Source organism: Eretmochelys imbricata, chromosome 8 (genome assembly GCF_965152235.1).
Source record: "Eretmochelys imbricata isolate rEreImb1 chromosome 8, rEreImb1.hap1, whole genome shotgun sequence".
NCBI lineage: Eukaryota > Metazoa > Chordata > Testudines > Cheloniidae > Eretmochelys > Eretmochelys imbricata.
In genome coordinates, this window is record NC_135579.1 from 40,987,020 (window position 1) to 41,001,599 (window position 14,580).

Consider the following 14,580-nt stretch of genomic DNA (forward strand, 5'->3'; position numbering starts at 1 on the left):
TCCCAGGCCAGCTCCTCTGGGAGGCTTGATGCTCTGGATTCAAAGTTCTCAGTCTACACCATGGGTGTGGGGTTGCCCCTGAGGAGCGAGTGCCTCATTCCCCTGGAGGTGGATGGGAAGCAGGTCACTGGGTACTGGGACACCTGCGTTGAGGTGACGCTGGCCCGGCCCGAGGTGGTGGCCCCAGACCAGGTGGTGCCAAACACCTACCTAACCCTGACGGGCACGTGTGGGCCCCCGTTTAAGGTACCCGTGGCGAGGGTACATCTGAAATGGGAGGCCAAGGAGGGGCCCAAAGATGTGGGGGTGCACTATCAATTGCCAACTGAGGTGCTGATGGGGGATGACCTGGTGAATTGGCCAGGCGGCCCCCAGAGCACCTTAGTCATCACCCGTAGCCAGAGCCAGCAAAGGGCACTTTGCCCTGACACCGGGGGTGGTGCCCTGCTGGGGACACAGGTCCCTACCCCGGCGGGAAAGGAGTCACTGGGGACAGGACTGGGCCTTGGACCCAGCCACTGAGAGGGAGCAGGTCCCCATCCCTTCACCATCCGCTGAATTCCAGGCTGAGCTGCGGAAGGATCCCTCCTTAGAGAAGCTGAGGGAACTTGCTGGCCGCAGCACAGCTAAATCCCTGGGGGAAGGCTGCCGGGAGAGATTCCTGTGGAAGAAGGGATTCCCATACCAGGAATGGGCTGGTTCCGTGGGGGATCAGGAGGCAGCTGGTGGTGCCCCAGAAGTACTGCCACAGGCTTCTGTACCCGGCCTACGATTTCCCTCTCTCAGAACACCAGGGAATCCAGCGCACAAGGCAGAGGCTGCTACAGAACTTTTACTGGCCTGGGGTCTTTGATGCTGTCCAGCAGTACTTAGGTTCTGCGACCCCTGCCAAAGGGTGGGGAAGGCCCGGGACAAGGGGGAAGCAGCTTTGAAGCCCCTGCCCATCATAGAAGAGCCTTTCCAGAAGGTGGCCATAGACATAGTGGGACCCCTCAGCAAGGCAACTCGGACAGGGAAAAAATACATGCTGGTGGTGATAGATTTCGCTACTCGCTATCCTGAGGTGGTGGCCTTGTCCTCTATCGAGGCAGACACTGTGGCAGACGCACTGCTGACCGTTTTCAGCAGAGTTGGGTTCCCCAAGGAGGTCCTTACAGACCAGAGCTCCAATTTCATGTCAGCTCTGCTCTGGTGCTTGTGGGAGAAATGTGGAGTCTGACATACCTGGGCCTCAGCATATCTCCCTCAGTCCAGCGGGCTGGTGGAGAGGTTCAATGGGACCCTAAAGATGATGCTGAAAACCTTTATGAACCAGCACCCACAGGACTGGGACAAGTATTTACGCCACCTGCTGTTCGTGAACCAGGAAGTGCCCCAGGAATCAACCGGGTTCTCTCCTTTTGAGTTGCTATATGGGAGGAAAGTGAGGGGACCTCTGGACTTGATGAGGGATGAATGGGAGGGGAAGGCCTTCCCCGATGGAGAATCAGTGGTGGAGTATGTACTGAGTTTCTGAGAAAAGCTTGCTGAGCTCATGGACTTGGCCGGGGAGAATTTAAGGTCATCAAACAGCTGAGTGAGGTGAACTATGCAGTGGAACTGTCTAACCGGGCTCACAGCCACCGGGTGTCCATGTCAACATGATGAAGCCATACTTTGACAGGGAGAATTTGGTACTGGCCATGTGTGCCCAGTGACAGGAGCAGGGAGATGACCCCCTCGTGGATCTATTCCCTGAGACGGACTGGCGCTTCACCAGAATCAATTCCCCTCTCAGACCAGCCAACCCCTGTCCAGCAGGCTGAGATCCGAGAAGTGCTGGGTTCCTACCAGCAGCTGTTTTCCAGCCAGCCTGGGCTCACTAACCTGGCTGTCCACCAGATGGAGACAGGAGTCCACCCTTCTGTAAGATGCTCCCCGCTCTGGGTCACTGAGAAAACAGCCCAGAACCTGGAGAAAGAGGAGAAGGACATGCTGGCCCCACTGAGTTCAGTCTTGGAGGGGGGGGACAGATGTGATTAAGTGGGGTTTTATTCATCTTGTTATGTTGCATGTGAGTCTTACTGTCCTATACTAATACTGTGCGTACGTTAGTTTCCCAGTGTACTGCATCAATACTTAGCTGGTGGGAATTGGGTGTGTGATTTTGCTGAGGCCCTCAGGGCAGGTGAGACTGCCCAGCCACCTTCCAGCCCTTGGGCCTCTTCCATGGTGTTGATCCCAAAGAAGGACGCGTCAATCCGGTTTTGTGTGGATTACTGAAGGCTTAATGCCATCACCAAGTTCGATGCCTACCCCATGCCTAGGCCTGATGAGCTTCTAGACAAGCTGCAGGGGGGCTCGTTATCTCACTACTATGGATCTCACCAAGGTCTACTGGCAAGTACCTTTGGATCCGGATGCCCGGCTGAAATCTGCTTTTATCACCCCTCTGAGGTTATACGAGTTCTTGGTCCTACCTTTCGGCCTAAAGGGGACACGTGCCACCTTCCAGCGCCTGGTGGACCAGTTACTCAAGGGGATGGAGAATTTTGCCCGGCGTATATTGGTGATATCTGCGTTTTTAGCCAGACCTGGGAGGACCATGTGTCCTAGGTTAAACAAGTGGTGGACCGGCTCCGGGATGCAGGTCTGACTATAAAAGCTGGGAAGTGCAAGGTTGAGATGTCAGAGGTGTTATACCTGGGTCACAAAGTGGGGAGCGGCTGCCTAAAGCCAGAGCCAGCCAAGGTGAAGGTGATCAGAGATTGGCCCGCTCCCCAGGCTGAGAAGCAGGTCCAGGCTTTTATTGGGATAGCGGGCTACTACCAGAGGTTCATGCCCCATTTAGCTCCATAGCCGCCCCCATCACTGAGCTATGTAAGAAGGGTAAGCCAGATAAGGTGGTCTGGACCGAGCAGTGCCAGAGGGCTCTCTGTCCTCTGAAGGAGGCTCTGGTCAAGGGCCCGGTGCTAGTAAACCCAGACTATGGTGTTCACCGACACCTCAGACACAGGTCTGGGTGCAGTGCTAATGCAGGTTGACGGAAAGGGGGAAAGACACCCCATTGTGTACCTGAGCAAGAAGTTGCAGCCCCGGGAGCAGAACTATGCAGCCATAGAAAAGGAATGTCTGGCGATGATATGGACCCTTAAAAAGCTGCAGCCATATCTATTTGGGCAGTGCTTCACCACGTATGCCGACCATTCCCCCTGACGTGGCTACACCAGATGAAAGGGGCCAATGCCAAACTCCTGAGGTGGAGTCTTCAGCTTCAGGATTATGACATGGAGGTGGTCCACGTTAAGGGGAGTGCCAATGTTATAGCCGATGCTTTGTCCTGGAGAGGGGGGCCGGAACTTCCCCGGGCCACTGGCTAAAGTAGCCCCGCTCAGTTCAGTCTTGGAGGGGGGACAGATGTGATGAAGTGGGGTTTTATTCATCTTGTTATGTTGCATGTGAGTCTTACTGTCCTATACTAATACTGTGCGTACCTTAGTTTCCTAGTGTACCGCACCAATACTTAGCTGGTGGGAGTTGGGTGTGTGATTTTGCAGAGGCCCTCAGGGCAGGTGAGACTGCCCAGCTATTTTTACTTATGTAACCTGAGACCCAGGAGGTGGGGTGCAACCAGGTGACACCTTTGGCCCAGGAAGTGAGACAAAGAGAAGGAGGAGGGTCATCAAGGGGATGTTGGAGGTCGGGTGGCTGGAGGCTGGCAGTCTGTGTGGGGGCACTGGAAGAGGGGAAATCCCTTGGCTGAAAGTCACTGATGTCTGTAAGAGCAAGCTCTGTTCTATGCTGTGTTCCTGTCAACAAATAAACTTTCTGTTTTATGCTGGCTGAGAGTCATGTCTGACTGTGGAGTTGGGGTGCAGGGCCCTCTGGCTTCCTCAGGAGCCCTGCCTGTGTGGACTTGCTGTGGGAAGCACATGGTGTGAAAAGGGGATGCTGAATGCTCCGAGGTCAGACCCAGGAAGGTCGAAGCTGTGTAAGCTTCTTGCCCTGGAAACAGTATGCTCAGAGAGAGGAGGCATTCTCCTCCAGAGTCCTGACCATACTGGCTTTGTATGGAGTAGTTCCAGAGCATCGCCCTGTGACTCCGTGACACCAGGGTAAGTGACTGGTCCTTTGGGACTGGATATAACCTGAATATTGCTGTGATCTTTGGTGTAAGGGACCATCTGTCACAAAGGCAGGCTCTGGGTGGCAAGATAGATCAGAGTACTCAAGGGGACTGTCTGTAACTCCATGTTAAGGCTATAGTGCTTGAGGAGTTCACACTTGAGTGGTGAAATCTAAGTATAGAACTCATAACCAATTTGGGGTTTGTGCCCTTTTTCTTAACAGTCTTCCCTGAGGTTGGTACTCATGGTCTTGAGTCACAGTTTGAGAAGAACTACAAGCCCCTCACCTCTCCACTGCAAAGGGACCCTGCACTGTGTTTACCAACCGCCAGACCATATCCTTCTCCTGTTCCCTTTTCCCCCAGCTTGTGCAGCGTGGTTTAGTGCAGGGAGAACCCAGACTCCAGGGATGGTAAAAAAAATTGTAATCTGTCAAAGAAGAAAGGACTGCTGTGACTAACTTTTCTACGGACAACAAAAGTTTTCTACGACTGTTCTGTCCCCTTCTTTCTCGAACCTAACTCCCCAGCCCTGTTCTGCTCCTACTTGTAAAGGGGCAGTAAGATCAGTGGGGTGGGAGAAGCACTGAAACTGTGTAATCTTCCAGGGGACAAAAGACAGCTGTGACTAACTTTAGACAACCAACTATAAGTTTTCTACAACTTTCCCTTCCCCAGTCAGGAGCTGTATAACCCACCCACTCCCATCCCCCCATCTGCTCAACCCTGGGACCATTGCAACCTGACCACTGGCTGAGAAACACAGACACATGGGGCAGTGTTTTTTCTTAATAATCTCTTTTTAAGAAATACTTTTAGCCAAATGTGTAATAGTGGTTTATCAGAAATGAGTAAAATCATTGATTGATAACTGTCAGGTTGGAGTGGGAGGGGGGGCCTGGATGGAGGAGAGAAAGTTGGAAGTTTTTTGTGAGAGGCCAGGGAATGACATTGCCATGATTTCAGCATGACAGTTCAAACTTGCAGACATAGTAATGCATGGCATAGTATCCATGGAGGAAAAGTCAGTGCACAGTACTGCAAATGCCTTTGATCTTAAAATCAGGATTGCAGCAGTGGAGTGAGAGGGGAGATTCGTGAAGAGGGTGGAGGGCTGTTGTACCTTACCAGCCTGGGGTTCTTGTTCCTGCCACCATGCAGGGTCATCTTCGGGTTGATTGCGGGGGCTTTCTTAAGTGACTCATCCAGGTAGGGCGCAGAACAACATGCTCCTCGTGTGCTGGGTCTTCCAGGGCATCCTCCGTGGTCCCTGCTGCTTCCTTGCACTTGCCCTTACTAGCATCCTGACAGACAATGAGGCTGGGGAGATTGAAGAGAGGATTGTGAGCCACTCCAGACTCTGTACTGGGAGCCCATGGCAGCATCCAGTCAAGCTCCTTATAGAAGAGGCATGTACAGTGAACCCTCCTGGGGTGACTGTTCGAGTCTTTAGCCCTTTTGCATTTGAACTCAAGAGCTTGATACGTTCCAGGCACTAGGCTGAATGCCCTCCTCTCCTACTTCCATGACATTTCCTGGTACAGGTGCATGTTCCTGCCACTCCTGGTGACATTGTGGAAGATGATGTACTACGATCACACGTTGATTGACAACCAGGTGTGGTCATTGGACCAAGTGGCTGCTCTTGGAGCAGGATCCATTTTCACCTGTATTGATCTGTAAAGAGTGCACCGGGAAGCTGTTCTGATGTGGTCAGTGCAACTCACTACTACTGGTGAAAATGGGGGGACCAGGACCTTTATAGATTGGATAAGGGTCAGGAAGAAAAGAGTTCAGTGCACTGTGGTAATGGGGGTGGAGGACTTTTACCCCATCCATACTGCAAACTGGCACTCGTATGGAGCTATGCAACAGCCTCCAGTGTGTACTTACCCACACCCCTCAATGGTGCTAGCTTTATACTTGCCTTTTACTCGCCTTCAGGCATGATTGTCAGGTTTAGGTGTGGACCATGGGGTTATGGCACAACCCCACTTGCATGTACCCATGTACAGTTGCTAGTGCAGACATACCAACTATCTGAACAGGATTAAGGAGTTTCATAAATCACTTAGATTATTGTAGCACATGAGGGTAGTACAAGGGGTCAGTAAAGTTCCACACAGAATCCTTCCAAGGAGATTACATTTTGCTCTCTTGCTAAGAAGTAGCTGGGATCCCAGTACTAGAAAGAGTTAGAGCACATGTCACCAGACTGCATGCTTTCAAAATGCCTCCACTTCTGAGACATGCAAGGTCTGGAGTTCCAGCCACACACGCCCCTGGCCAAGCTCACCAGATTTAGCCTCTAGGACCTAAACCAACCTGCAGTCTTAACTCTCAACTGAGACTCCTAAACCTCGCCTCGTTGGAGCCTTGCTAATCCCCAAAAGGAGGGATTCCTGCAGGCTATGCTTGAAGTAAGAACAGTTACTTACCCAGTAATTGTGGTTCTCTGACATGACTCATCTGCATGGATCTATGCTCTCTTCCCTCCTTTTCTACTAGTTTGGAGTTTTACCAAAGTGGTGATTCTGTGGCAGGCACCTAGTGGCATTTGGGGCTCTGCTCCCTCATATGTATCTTTGGATAGGGAGGACATAGCAAGATATAGGAATGGTGTACACCAGCCTCAGAGACACTGCTTCCCAGAAAGTTCAGAGCTTGTGCGTTGTGTGGAGCACTCCATGCTGGCAGTGTTCAAACACGCACAGCTACTGTATAAGTGACAGTCTGTAGGGCTTGGGGTAATAGCTCGTGGTCAGGACTCCTCCATGTTCATGCACACATGTGGCTCTGTTTGCCCAGGGCTGTGGAGTATAAGAGAGTAACATGGGTGTTAGTGCAGTGGTTTTATTGCAAAGTAAAGGCTATTTACCTCCAACCACCCTGCTTCGGAGCCTTTTGCCTTTTTTTTTTATACACTTGTGGCTTCCCCATTTTTGCCATGACAGAGGTCCAGGTTTATCCTCTCGGGACAGCCCCTTCCCCTTCCGGGGGCTGTGCAGCAGGTAGGATGTTTTCCTCTCCAGTCTACTGGTGAACATCTTGCCTGTGGCACCGAAGACGATTGTTTGACATCCCACAGGGAGTGAGTCACTAGGCAACACATACCATGGTGATGGGCATGATCTATAATAAAGACAGATAATCCCTAGTGATTTGTGTTATGTGGTTTTGCTGCAGGCACAGGCCTACCTTGGGGTGCTCTACATGAAAGGGCTGCCGTCTGCAAAACAGAGGGCTCTGAAATACCTGTGGCTGGCGGTGAAGAATGGGGTAAGTGCTTTCTCTGCCAATAGAAGGCGATAATTGCTCTGGTCGTGGGCTTGCTGGGCCTTCTCAATTGGGCTCAAAGTCCAGGAGCTAGGATTGCTGGAAGTGGGATTCTCTCTAAATGTTTGCAGTGTTGTTGTAGCTGTGTTGGTCCCAGGATATTAGAGAGATGAGGTGGGTGAGGCAATATCTTTTATTGGACTAACTTCTGTTGGTAGAAGGGACCAGCTTTTGAGCATCACAGAGCTTTTCCTCCAATAAGGAAAAGGTAACCAGAGTGTCCATGCTAAATACAAGATGGTACAGATGGTTAAGTGTAAGATGTTCATACATGCTGTAGGAGACCACTTAAAATGAAGTGGGCAGTTAAGGGTTAGCCGGCAGTAGGGTGTGTTACCAATTGTTGGAATGAACCATAAAAAAACAGTGTCTCTAGACATGTCTACACTACAACATCCACAATAATTAAAGCAGTGGTTCATGCCCACATGTGCTCCTTCTGTCGGTGGTGTCCGTCCTCACCAGGAGCACTTCCATGCACTAAAGTGGGGCAGTATGGGGCACGCACAGCTGGAGCCCCATCACCCTGGGGCTGACAGCCTGAGCTCACAGCTGGAGCCTCTCCCATCTCACCCTGTGGGTGACAGCCCTTTCCTCATTGCGGAATCCCAAGCCTAGGCTCCAGCCCGAGCCCGGATGTCTACACTGCAATTGAACAGCCCCATAGCCTGAGCCCTGCGAATCCAAGTCAGCTGACCCAGGCCAGCAATAGGTGTTCAGTTGCAGCATAGACATACCCAGTAAATAGCCCATTGTTCTTGCATTAGGAGAGGATAAACAGAGCTCCAGGGATCATCTCTAGCAAACTGGTTCTTCTGTAGGTCTCTGTCATGTCCCTTCTTACACAACTCTCAGTACTAAGGAGTTCTTCTTTTTCCAGCCCGTCTCTGCAGGGCCCATCTCTAGGTCCCCTCTCTTCCTGTAGCTCACGAAAGCTCATGCTCAAATAAATTCGTTAGTCTCTAAGGTGCCACAAGTACTCCTTTTCTTTCTGCGAATACAGACTAACACGGCTGTTACTCTGAAACCTCTCTTCCTTCTAGATCTCTGGGATGGGCGTCCGAGGGGAATCCTCTGTGTTTTAAATCTTTTTATTTTCCCTGTAAAGTTACCTTCTATCCTGATTTTGCAGGTGTGATTCTCTTACTTTTTTTTTTTTAACAAATAAAATTCTTCTTTTAAGAATCTGATTGATTTTCAGTGTCCTAAAAACCAGGGGGTTTGGTCTGTGTTCACATTGTAACCAAATGGTTAGTATATTGCTCTCAAGCCTCCCCAGGAAAGGGGGTGAAGGGGTTTGGGGGAATATTTTATGGGAATAGGGACTCCAAGTGACCCTTTTCCTGAATTTTTGTCTAAATCACTTGGTGGCAGCAGCAATACCAAGGATAAGGGAAGGATTTGTGCCTTAAGGAAGTTTTTAACCTAAGCTGGTAGAAGTAAGCTTAGGGGGTCTTTCATGCGGGTCCCCACATCTGTACCCCAGAGTTCAGAGTGTGGAGGGAACCCTGACATGGTGGAGAGGTGGGATCATTTTGAACCAGAAGCATAGACCTCAGGATTTTAAAAGAACACTTTTTTTCTTTTCTTTTTTTTTTTTTTTTGGCTGCTTGAAAACCAGGGAGATTTTTTTTTTTAAAAAAAGGACACTTTTTTTTCCTTAAAAGAAGAATTTTATTTGTTAAAAAAAAAAAAAAGTAAGAGAATCACACCTGCAAAATCAGGATGGAAGGTAACTTTACAGGGTAAATAAAAAGATTTAAAACACAGAGGATTCCCCTCTGACTCTGCTTCCCAGTTACAAAACAGGAATGAAAATACCTCTTAGCATAGGGAAAATTCGCAAGCTAAAAGAAAAGATAATCTAACGTATTTCCTTGCCCTTACTTACAATTTTTATAATTTTAGATGGATCATTTCCGGTATGTTTTTAGGAGATGTTTTACCTGCTTGGTCTCTCTCTCTCTTTCAAGAGAGGGAACCACAAAGAGGGCACAAACAAACCCCCCCTTCCGCCCCAGATTTGAAAGTATCTTCTTTCCTTATTGTTCCTTTTGGTCAGGTGCCAACCAGGTTATCTGAGCTTCTTAACCCCTTACAGGTAAAGTGATTCAGTACATCTGGCCAGGAGGGATTTTATGTTAGTGCCTACATAAAGGTTGTTACCCTTCCCTTTATATTTATGACAAGGCTTGACTGAGCAATAGTGTGGTTGTCCATTGTGTGGCTGGCAGGCAACCTATAGTGGTTAGGTCGCCAATGGGGAGCTGTGGCTGCTGAGTCAGAGCTGTGTGCCAGTCTCTACAGCTTTACAGGACTTTGTAAATCCGCACAATTCAGCATGTCCTCTGTGCAGGAGGCAAGGTGTCCTGTGGGACAAGCACCCTTTGTGTGTGACCGTGCATTAATGATTGCTCTGCTTATGGACAAGGGGGCATACATAGGGCTGCACGTGCCCCGTTAGCTCTAGTATCCCAATTTCTGGGTGCTTCCCTGTGCAATCAGAATGTTTGCTTGAGCCAAGTGTTTGGTTTGTTCCTTCAGCATAGGCCTAGAAGTTGGGGGGAGGAATCAAATTATTTAGCAAGGGTTGGTAAAAGGAACAGACTGTGGAGGTGTCGGATAGAAAGTCTTTCTCAAGAGATCCTCAGAGGAGTAAGTAAAAGACTGTAAGTAACAGTCTAGGAGAGCCAGGGTGAATGATAGAGGAGCAAAGAGAAGTCTCAAGACTTGGACTCTCCTGTGTTTATTAAAGCTTGTCAGATCCTCTTTCATGTAGTCTGATCCTGTAGTAGATCTTATATTGCTTTTCTGAAATTTTGGTTGAAGGTCTGTACTCATCCAGATTATAGATTGCCCTATCTTTGTTCCTCCATATTTCCATGGTATAAGATCTTCCAATTTATTATAGCTAGGTTGGGGTTTTCTATTACTCACTGTAATAGTGTGGCACCCACCTCTCACAAGCGCCCCTTCTGGTTGGGTGTGTCTGCAGTCTTTAAACCAGTCCCAGCCCTGGTATTGGGCCATACCCCCAGGGCTTCCTCCCTGAAGGCAATGGTTTCACCCTCTTGGTCTACTTTGGCCCCAGCTCTCCAGCCGGGCCACTAAGTAGTTCAGTTCCTCTTCTGGTGGTTTCTCACTGTCTGATTGTAGACCAGTTTCCCAGTGGCCTATCGGGAGCAGAGGGACCTGGGCCCACCCATTACTCCAGGTCCCAGCCTAGGGACCCTAAGAATAGCAACCACGCATTGCCATGGCCCTTTAACTATGTTGGTTTCAGTTCCCTGGGCCACTTCGCCATGGCCCTAGCCTTTACAAAAGCTTCACCCTTAGCTCAGGGCTCTTTTATATTCAGGCCCAGCAGCCAGCCAATGTTCTTCCTTGCTCCCCAGGTCCCTGCCAGCACTGAGCTGTCTGTGGTACTGCAGTTCCCTTTGGCCAGCCAGGAGTGCCATCTGCATTCATCTAGCTCCAGCAAGGAAGTGCCTGTCTCTGGCTCTGCAGCTCCTTTTATATGGCACTCCTGGGCCCCGATTAGCTGCTCCCTGCAGCATCTCTCATTGGCTGCTTCCTGCGCTGTCCCTCTAGCCCGTTTGGAGGGCCTCTTTACTGCTCCTTTCCTGGGATGGGCGTGTCCACCCTGTCACACTCAGTTATTGTTGATATCTTTTAATCAACATAATCATATATGGATGGGTGGGTAGATAGATTGGGAGAGTATATGCTCAACAAGAGAGTGACAGATATTACCCAATAAGATGATCTAGTATGAGTCATGATTCTTAGTTTGCCTTTTGGTTTTCTATTTTGAAGACAGTCACTGCTTTTTAACCGTATTTGAATGAATTATCAAATCCTCATTTACATAATTCATATAGAATCATAGACTATTAGGGTTGGAAGAGACCTCAGGAGGTCATCTAGTCCAATCCCCTGCTCAAAGAAGGACCAACACCAACTAAATCATCTCAGCCATGGCTTTGTCAAGTCAGGCCTTAAAAACCTCTAAGGATGGAAATTCCACCACCTCCCTAGGTAACCCATTCCAATGCTTCATCACCCTCCTAGTGAAATAGTTTTTTTCCTAATATCCAACCTAGACCTCCCCCACTGCAACTTGAGACCATTGCTCCTTGTTCTATCATCTGCCAACATGGAGAACAGCGTAGCTCCATCCTCTTTGGAATCCCCCTTCAGGTAGTTGAAGGCTGCTGTCAAATCCCCCCTCACTCTTCTCTTCTGCAGACTAAATAACCCCAGTTCGCTCAGCCTCTCCTCGTAAGTAATGTACCACAGCCCCCTAATAATTTTTGTTGCCCTCCGCTGGACTCTCTCCAATTTGTCCACATCCCTTCTGTAGTGGGGGGACCAAAACTGGACGCAATACTCCAGGTATGGCCTCATCAGTGTCGAACAGAGGGGAATAATCACTTCCCTCGATCTGCTGGCAATGCTCCTACTAATACAGCCCAATATTCTATTGGCCTTCTTGGCAACAAGGGCACACTGCTGACTCATATCTAGCTTCTCATCCACTGTAATCCCCAGGTCCTTTCCTGCAGAACTACTGTTTAGCTAGTGGGTCCCCAGCCTGTAGCAGTGCATGGGATGCTTCCTTCCGAAGTGCACTTGTCCTTATTGAACCTCATCAGATTTCTTTTGGCCCAGTCCTCCAATTTGTCTGGGTCATTCTGGACCCTATCCCTACCCTCCAGTGTATCTACCTCTCCCTGCAGCTTAGTGTCATCTACGAACTTGCTGAGGGTGCAATCTATCCCATCCTCCAGATCATTAATAAAGATGTTGCAAAACCGGCCCCAAGACCAACCCCTGGGGCACTTGGCTTGATACCAGCTGCCAACTAGACATTGTGCCGTTGATCACTACCCATTGAGCCCGACAATCCAGCCAGCTTTCTATGCACCTTATGGTCTGTTCATCCAATCCATACTTTTTTAACTTGCTGGCAAGAATACTGTGGGAGACTGTATCAAAAGCTTTGCTAAAGTCTAGATATATCACATCCATTTCCATCAATTTCCCCATATCCACAGAGTCAGTTATCTCATCATAGAAGGCAATCAGGTTGGTCAGGCATGACTTGCCCTTGGTGAATCCATGTTGACTGTTCCTGATCACCTTCCTCTCCTCCAAGTACTTCAAAATGGATTCCTTGAGGACCTGCTCCATGATTTTGCCAGGGACTGAAGTGAGTCTGTAGTTCCCCAGGTTCTCTTTCTTCCCTTTTTTAAATTTGGGCACTATATTTGCCTTTTTCAAATCGTCCGGGACCTCCCCAGATCGCCAAGAATTTTCAAAAATAATGGCCAGTAGCTCTGCCATCACATCAGCCAACTCCCTCAGCACCCTTGGATGCGTTAGATCTGGATCCATGGACTTGTGCATGTCCAGCTTTTCTAAATAGTCCTTAACCTGTTCTTTCACTACTGAGGGATGCTCACCTCCTCCCAGTACTGTGTTGCCCAGTGCAGCAGTCTGGGAGCTGACCTTGTCTGTGAAGACTGAGGCAAAAAAAGCATTGAGTACTTCAGCTTTTTCCACATCATGTGTCACTAGGTTGCCTCCCCCACTCAGTAAGGGTCCCACGCTTTCCCTGACCTTCTGCTTGTTGCTAACATACCTGTAGAAACCCTTCTTGTTACCCTTCACATCCCTTGCTAGCTTCAGCTCCAGTTGTGCTTTGGCCTTCCTATACTCAGTAAAGATCTCACACCATGGAAACTGCTGTCCTTAAAGGTAAATATGGAAAACTCCCTTTATGTCTGTCTTTTTGCCCAAGTAAATCTGGAGTGTTGGAAGATTTACCTCATTATCTTTTGGACTGTAGAATTTTCCAGCTTTTGAAAGCACGCTGGATTTTACCTCTTTTGTACAATAAATCATTTTTTATTACCATCTCAGAAGATAACGGTTTTAGTTAGCATTATCTTGAAGAAGAGAGGTTTTTTTAGTTCTGATTGACATGTTATTGTGTTATATGGGTGTTGGTGTTGTTTTTAGATTGTGAATGTTTTTCTTTTTGTATTTGCCAAAGATGTATGTCATATCCATTGAATTGAAATAGTCTAGACTCCCCTCCTCCCTGACTGCTGTGTGTATATTACATCTAGGATTCCCAAAGCAGGTACCATGTTGGTGTTTGCTATGAGAAGGGCCTTGGAGTACAACAGAACTTCACAGAAGCAATGGAGCATTATCAGCACTCGGCTGCTGCGGGAAACAGACATGCTCAGGAGAGAGTGCGAGTTGTTGAGCAGGAGATGGCAGGTACTGCAGCATCAGAGGTTCAGGGCAAAAGGGACATTGGGCAGCACTTCTCTGTGGGGGGAAGCTCCTGTTGCCAGAGGCCAGGGCCCCATTAGGGGAAGCCCCTGTCACCAGAGGCCCTGACAGCGCTGTCGTGAGGGGAGACACCGCAGCTGTCAATGTTGCTACAGTAAGGGTCTCTCTCCTCTTGTTCTCCACCCTGCCCTGTGCTCACTGGCTGGTTGTTGAGGATTCTGAATGGTGGGATTGCTCACCTGCAACCCGAGGGTTTCAGTAATGTTTCCTCTTTGTGGGCTTGGCAGCTGCAGAGAGCACCCATCCAGCACCTTCTGGAATGAGAGCGTTCTCCTCCAGCCCCTGCCTCTGGGTCCTGGAGCAACTAGCAGAGCAGCGCCAGGCCTCTCCGATGGGACGTCGTGCTTTACCCCTGCCCCACTCCTGGAGCACAGGCAGTCTGCCAGGGGCTGACATCAGCTGACTGAGATGGAATCCAGCCCCGGAACAAACGGCAAGTCTATCAGATTCTTCCCACCTGGACCACAGCCAGTGCTCTATTCTCAGGGGATAGCAGTTGGCTAGTAGGTACCAATGGAAACAATCCCTTCCTGTGGAAATCATGCCAAAGAGGAGCAGTACCATCCTTCTGTAACTCCACCAGCCCCGGGGGAGAGGCAGCAGTGTGGAGGGGGTGGGGTGGTAGCGGAGGCGGGTGGGCTATGGTGTATGAAGAGGAGGGGGCAGTGCAAGTTCTCTAATGGAACAGGAATGATACAGATGCCTCCAGAGCAGTCTCCCTGTGCCCTACTGATACTACTCTGCACTACCTGGCCTAATTTCACGCTGCTCCA

The 14,580-nt window shown here is 49.4% G+C and overlaps 1 protein-coding gene across 2 annotated transcripts in view; it reads left to right on the forward strand.

Moving 5' to 3' along the window:
* The window catches only part of DELE1 (DAP3 binding cell death enhancer 1), a 46,000-nt gene that overhangs the window by 24,724 nt on the left and 6,696 nt on the right, over window positions 1-14,580 (forward strand). For both annotated transcript variants that reach the window (XR_013346808.1, XM_077823650.1), the window contains exons 10-12: window positions 7,292-7,384; window positions 13,576-13,732; window positions 14,035-14,240. Coding sequence is in view for 1 of the 2 variants with exons in the window: in XM_077823650.1 (XP_077679776.1) it covers window positions 7,292-7,384; window positions 13,576-13,732; window positions 14,035-14,210 (426 nt within the window). In the remaining variant the exon portion in view is untranslated. The remainder of the gene's footprint in view (window positions 1-7,291; window positions 7,385-13,575; window positions 13,733-14,034; window positions 14,241-14,580) is intronic.